The sequence below is a fragment of the Lissotriton helveticus genome, chromosome 1_1 (assembly GCF_964261635.1).
Source record: "Lissotriton helveticus chromosome 1_1, aLisHel1.1, whole genome shotgun sequence".
NCBI lineage: Eukaryota > Metazoa > Chordata > Amphibia > Caudata > Salamandridae > Lissotriton > Lissotriton helveticus.
The window spans coordinates 2218239-2225778 of NC_136057.1; the positions used below are offsets into that span (position 1 = coordinate 2218239).

At 43.9% G+C, this 7540-nt stretch overlaps 1 protein-coding gene across 1 annotated transcript; it reads right to left on the minus strand.

The window, feature by feature from the left end:
* Positions 1-202: 202 nt before the first annotated feature.
* On the minus strand, positions 203-1150 carry LOC144754253 (olfactory receptor 5V1-like). The gene has a single exon (XM_078641870.1). The coding sequence runs from the start codon at positions 1148-1150 to the stop codon at positions 203-205; it is 948 nt and encodes a 315-aa protein (XP_078497996.1).
* Positions 1151-7540: the final 6390 nt, after the last annotated feature.

Consider the following 7540-nt stretch of genomic DNA (forward strand, 5'->3'; position numbering starts at 1 on the left):
AGACGCGATCAAGCGTGTGGTCGGCGTAGTGGGTGGGGGTGTTGACCAGTTGCTTGAGTCCGAGGTTGGCGAGGTTGTCCAGCAGGGCGGTGGTGTTGCGGTCCTTGTTGTTCTCCAGGTGGAAGTTGAGGTCCCCTAGGAGGATGTAGTCAGCGGAGAGGCACTCAATCATCTATATCTAGTAGCACTCAATCATCTATATCTAGGTACATGTTATAGCACTCTCTATTCTACCAATAGATTTCCTGACTGCCTTCTTCATCTCAGTGTTTCGGAGACTATAGATCATTGGGTTCACCATGGGAATCAAGATGGTGTAAACCACTGACACAAACCTATCAATGTAGAATGAGGTATTGGTTGTGGGCCGGAAATAGGTGAAGAGTAGAGATGCGTAGAAGATGATGACCACTGTCAGGTGAGAGGCACAGGTGGAAAAAGCTTTGGATCGGCCCTCAGAAGACTTGATCTTCATGATGGTGGTGATAATGTATGTGTATGACACAGTCATAGTGAGAAGCGCACCAGAAGCAAGGAAACCACCCAGTGTAAAGATGACCAGGATGTTGATGAATGTGTCGGAGCATGAAAGCTTCAGCAGTGGGGGGATGTCACAGAAAAAGTGCTGGATCTCTTTGGATCTGCAAAACGAGAGCCTGCTCATCAAAATCACATGCACAGCGGAGTAAATGTGTCCAGCGGCCCACAAGCCAGCAGCCAACCAGGAGCAGGCACGCTCGTCCATGATGCTGCTGTAATGCAGAGGGTGACATATGGCAACATAGCGGTCATATGCCATAGCCGCCAATAAGAGGCACTCAACAGTTATCAGGCCAGCAAAGAAGTAGAGCTGGATCATGCAGCTAGAGAAGGAGATGGTCTTCTTCTCAGCTAGGAGGTCTACCAACATCTTAGGGACAGTGACAGTGGAGAAGCAGGAGTCGAGGAAGGACAGGTTGGAGATGAAGTAGTACATAGCGGTGTGAAGATTGGCATCTAGGTGTATTACGGTGATGATGAGGATGTTCCCAGCCAGGGTGGTCACGTAGATCAGAAGGAAAATTATGAAAACGAGAACCTCCACCTCAGGAATGGTTGACAAGCCCAACAGGATGAATTCAGTGACCCGGGTTTGGTTGACCATGTCCATAGTCTCCTGGGCTGGTGTCTAAAGAGGAATATTATATTATATTATTAATGATTGAACACCATTAACATGAAATAAAACAATCTTGATAGGCGTAGGCATGGGCATAGATACAGTATTGCCAGTCCTAACAAAAATAAAAATAGATTGGAATAGGTTGATTGATAGATAGATAGATAGATAGATAGATAGATAGATAGATAGATAGATAGATAGATAGATAGATAGATAGATAGATAGAAAGATAGATAGATAGATAGAAAGAAAGATAGATAGATAGATAGATAGATAGATAGATAGAAAGACAGATAGATAGATAGATAGACACATAGATAGATAGATAGATAGATAGACAGACAGACAGATAGATAGATAGATAGATAGATAGATAGATAGATAGATAGATAGATAGATAGATAGATAGATAGATAGATAGATAGATAGATAGATAGATAGATAGATAGATAGATAGATAGATAGATAGATAGATAGATAGATAGATAGATAGATAGATAGATAGATAGATAGATAGATAGATAGATAGATAGACAGACAGACAGACAGAAAGACAGATAGACAGATAGACAGATAGACAGATAGATAGATAGATAGATAGACAGATAGATAGAAAGATAGATAGATAGAAAGAAAGATAGATAGATAGATAGATAGACAGATAGATAGATAGAAAGACAGATAGATAGAAAGACAGATAGATAGATTGACAGATAGATAGATAGATAGATAGATAGATAGATAGATAGATAGATAGATAGATAGATAGATAGATAGATAGATAGATAGATAGATAGATAGATAGATAGATAGATAGATAGATAGATAGATAGATAGATAGATAGATAGATAGATAGATAGATAGAAAGATGGATAGATAGATAGATAGATAGATAGATAGATAGATAGATAGATAGATAGATAGATAGATAGATAGATAGATAGATAGATAGATAGATAGATAGATAGATAGATAGATAGATAGATAGATAGATAGACAGATAGACAGACAGACAGAAAGACAGACAGACAGACAGACAGATAGATAGATAGATAGATAGATAGATAGATAGATAGATAGATAGATAGATAGATAGATAGATAGATAGATAGATAGATAGATAGATAGAAAGATAGATAGATAGAAAGAAAGATAGATAGATAGATAGATATATAGATAGAAAGACAGATAGATAGATAGACAGATAGACAGATAGACAGATAGATAGACAGATAGACAGAAAGATAGATAGATAGAAAGAAAGATAGATAGATAGATAGATAGACAGATAGATAGATAGAAAGACAGATAGATAGAAAGACAGATAGATAGATTGACAGATAGATAGATAGATAGATAGATAGATAGATAGATAGATAGATAGATAGATAGATAGATAGATAGATAGATAGATAGATAGATAAATAGAAAGATAGATAGATAGATAGATAGATAGATAGATAGATAGATAGATAGATAGATAGATAGATAGATAGATAGATAGATAGATAGATAGATAGATAGATAGATAGATAGATAGATAGATAGATAGATAGATAGATAGATAGATAGATAGATAGATAGATAGATAGATAGATACATAGATAGATAGATAGATAGATAGATAGATAGGTAGATAGATAGATAGATAGATAGATAGATAGATAGATAGATAGATAGATAGATAGATAGATAGATAGATAGATAGATAGATAGATAGATAGATAGATAGATAGATAGATAGATAGATAGATAGATAGATAGATAGATAGATAGATAGATAGATAGATAGATAGATAGATAGATAGATAGATAGATAGATAGATAGATAGATAGATAGAAAGATGGATAGATAGATAGATAGATAGATAGATAGATTAGAGTTCAGTCATAATGACACCTAAAAATCACTGAGATGCAACAGTTAATTGAAGTAAAAATAAGTTGTGTTCCCACCATGTACAGTGTCATAAGTGATGTTATCAATTATATCATACAAAATGTTGAGTGATGTAATATATGAGGTCACAAGCCATGTGTGACAAGGGTGTGTGTTATGAATTTCAGGTGTTTTTTAATGAATATGGTATTTCTAAGTCACTATTACATACTTTTTAAACTCTGGATTTTTTTATATATGATCTTTATTAGTTTTGAGACGGTAACATCATTGACTTTTGCGTGATGATTCATTTGACCTTTGACAGTATAAAATAGCAATACATTTGAATGGCATAGGCTGGGTACAGGGAAACACTCATCTGGAAAGCATTAAAGTCCATTCTGTTGGCCAGTACGCTGATTCACTCTGTGGTGCAGCACAGCTATACACAGTCAAGTGTGAGTAGGACAACCGAAGAGGGAACCAGCCATTGCTTATCAAAGCCATTTCACCATTGAGTCACATACATTTCCAAGTAAATTGATTGATTGATTGATTGATTGATTGTGGGTTTCTAAAGCGCTAGAATTGACTCCCGAAGGAGTATCTCTGCGCTGTAGACCGCTGGGGAACCCGTCCTGGCTTTCCCTGTGAGATGGTCCCTACTGGGTATCTCCAAGGTGAAACCAGGCATCCCCGGTGTATGTGGGGGGCCGTTGTGGAGATGAGGCAAGCTAATGCCCAGAGTTGCCGAGTGTGATCCCTAGTTAGAGTAGGCACCAAGGCAAGAATTATCGAGTCCGTTGACCCTGGTCCAAGACCCTGCCGCGTCGGGAATTGAACCCTGGTCTCGGGCCGTCCTCTGCTCCTGGGTCTGCCGCCTCTAACCAGTGAGCCACACCACCAACAGAATTGGACTTGAACAAGGGGAACAGCAAAGAGAAAAAGAAGAAAGGAAAGCAAAAGAGAAAAGGAACAAATTATCTCTTTGTGGAGCCACCAGCTTGAGTGCGTCTGTCAGTTTGATGTATCAATAGGTAGCACGTGTGGTGGGTCATATCATTGGATGCGCAATGGCGGGGGTATAAGGCGAAAGGATAGTAGCGGGGTGAGAGGCGAGGAGGGCAGTGTATGGGTGGAGAAGTATATGCCGGATGGCATCATGAGTTGGTGTGCTCGCATGTCGTGTAAGTCTCAGGCATCCAAGGAAGTTAAGTGTCCTGTGCCTGTGAGCGGATCTAAGAGCAAAGAGGCGGTGAGGACAATTTAGTCTCGATAAAGGATAAGTATTCCTGCCATTGTATGAGGGTTTATCACGGGGACGCTGTAGCTTGTGCTGTGGCCGCTAGTTAGTTTGGGTGTTCCGACACCAGTGTCCTGCGGAGATCAAGCATCCGCGCACGAACATTGGGGCCCAGTGCTACCATCCCTGCCATTGCAATCTTACGCTTGGCCAGGCCCAGAGCAAGGTCCAGGAACTTGTTTAAGCCCTTACAAGACGCACTGCATCTCATGACCCCCAGCAGAAAGTGAAGGGGTTCTGCCTCTATCCGTACGCCTACGTGAGAGTAGTGGCCACCATGGTCCAGAACATTTGAATATCAGTGCAGTTCCACACCATCTGTGTGAATGTAGCTCCTGGTCACACAATCTAGGGCATATGTCTATGGTGGTGGCGCACATGCGTACCAACCTGTGGGGAGTGAGATACATGTGATGAAGATAATTAAATAGAGTGTACTTTATCCGTGCTTTTGTCGAGATGCTCTTGGGGTGGTTAAGGCGTTGCAGCCACTATTTATCAGTAAGAGTGATGGACAATTCGGTGTCCCAGTATCCTCGCAGCGCCGTCAGCGTGGCTGGGTTGTCCAATCTGACTGAGGTGTAGATGGTAGGTACCGCATGCTGGCCCCAGCCGTGTGTGAGCAGTGTTTGCAACAGGCGCGATGTGATGGGTTCCACACGGTCTGTATCCCATGTTTGCAAGCATTGGCAAAACATCAAGGAATGTAATAAAAAGGAGCCCTGCTGTACCCCAAAGGTGTCTACCAAGTTCTCATATGTTTTCAATTATGAGTCTATATACAGCCCCCCCCCCACGTCGCCAACCCACTCTCTCTTCATAGTCCTGGCTCCTAGCACCTGTGCCAGGCTGGAGCTCCAGCCTTAAGACAGGGGCATAAGGCACTGTTCAGAGACTCTTGCAAGTGTATTTATGATTTCCATAATCAACTGCAGTGTCTCAGCCCTGCCACATAGGTATATTAAAGCGTTGTCCACGTACAATGACACTATGTGCCATCGTCGATCAACCTACAGGCCCCAATCAGTGACCCATTGTTGCAGTTTGCATGCCAATGGCTCCATAGACAGGACAGGGCTGTTTCCTGTTTAGGGCTCCCGTGAGCCTCCATAGCTGAGGAGCTATAGGCGAAGCACCTCGCGCCCGAGAGGCAACGAAGCCTGGATTGTTTGGCAGCCTCTTAGCCACCCTAAACTGATCTCTACTGATGAAGGATACTATCCAGAAACACGAGCCATGTCTCGCGTCTAGAGACACCTTTTATTAAGCACCTGCTTGCACCAACCTTGGTGTAATACTTACGAACTTTGTCCTGAATCGTGTGAACTGCATTTACAAGAATACGAAGGGGAGACCCGGCTGAGAGGTCAGGAGTGTGCTCCCTCCCTGTTTCCTGTTTAGGGCTCCCTTGAGCCTCCATAGCTGATGAGCTATAGGCGAAGCACCTCTGCGCCCGGGAGGCAACGAAGCCTGGATTGTTTGGCAGCCTCTTAGCCACCCCAAACTGATCTCTACTGATGAAGGATACTATCCAGAAACACGAGCCATGTCTCGTGTCTAGAGACACCTTTTACTAAGCACCTGCTTGCACCAACCTTGGTGCAATACTTACGAACTTTGTCCTGAATTGTGTGAACGGCATTTACCAGAATGCGAACGGGCGACCTGGCTGAGAGGTCAGGAGTGTGCTCCCTCCCTGTTTCCAAGACAAAAAGAATCGGTGACAGGGGGCAACCCTGGCGTGTGCTCAGCACCAATGAGAAAAGTAGAGAGAAAGTGCGACCCGTCTTCACTCTGGCTTGCAGTCTGGCATACATCAGTTATATCCATGGTTTAAAATTGGGGCCAATACTGAACCCCTCCAATACTGCTATGAGGTAAGCCCAGCTTAGAGTGTCAAAAGCCTTCTCGATATCCATGGAGGCGACCCAGGGCTTCTTTGCCGTGCCCTGTATCCAGTCCAGCAGGGCAAACAGCCGGGGCAGATTCAAACCAGTATTGAGGCCTGGAATGAAGCCATTTTGGTCCTCATGCAAAAGTAGTGGAACAGAAGTTATCAACCTATTCACCAGCAGTATCCGGAGGACCTTATAGTCCACATTCAACATTGACAGGGGGCAATAGGACGCCAGTTAGGGAGGTTGGCGGTCTGGCTTCAACAGAAAGACTAGTGTCACCTCTCTTAAAGTGGACAGCAAAGCGCATGTTTAGAAGGCTTCGGCTTACACCTTGGCCAGCCTAGGTGCTAGTTGCGCGGAAAAAGTGGAATAAAATTCTTATGGCCACCCATCTCTCCCCGGTGTCTTTCCCTCTGCTGCCAGCTGTCCAATTGCATCTGTGAACTCATCTAGCGCGATGGGTTCCTCTAAGGCGTCATAGTAGGATGGCTTAATCTGTGTGAGTTGTGACCGGACTACCAGAACAGTAGTGGGGTCCTGTATGGCCGGTGCCGTATACAACGCCATATACTATTTGTAAAACGATTGGTTAATGGCATCCTGCATGTTCACTAGAGTCCGGGTAGACGTGTAAATGGCGGTGATAGGGGGTTGAGTAGTCTCTGTCTGTAATAGCCACGCGAGCAGTCTGCCCGCCTTATCGTTCTCCTTGTGTCTGCGTGCCAGTTAGGTCTTATATTCTAAGGTGTAGCGGTCATTCAACGTGTTTTTATATGCCAAGGGGGCCCGGGCTAGTGAGGGGCCAATCTGGGGTTGGTGTGAATGCGCTGCTCGCAGTTCTGTATCGCTAAGTCATGGGTGCAAAGCGCAGTAGCCAGCGTTTTCTGGTCGCCGGATGTGGTCTTGATGATGTACCCTCTGAGGAAAGCATTCAAGGTGTCCCACTCCACTCCACTCCACTCCTGCTGACGAGGCAGTTCCCTTTATTCAACGCAAAATCGGATTCAATGGATTCCAGAAGGGTGGCCTGGTAGGACGAGTCGGCGTGCGCACCCCGGGAGGGGAGGGCGAGAGAGATCCATGTCAAGGTTCCACACGCCATTAAGACCACCACCCCAGTACATGGGGGCAGTGGGATCTGTAAGCAAGGATGGTGTGAATGTTTGGAGGAATGTGAACTGGTCCAACTTCAGTGCATAGAGGGAAACCAGCACCAAGGGGTCCCCATTCAAGAGGCCCTCCATGATGAAAAAACAGCCCTGTGTGTCCAATTTGGAGTGGGTTATTTGGAGTG

What these genes read in the sequence shown, in the direction of transcription:
- LOC144754253 (XM_078641870.1), bottom strand. Translation starts at nt 1,150, where the DNA reads ATGGACATGGTCAACCAAACCCGGGTCACTGAATTCATCCTGTTGGGC.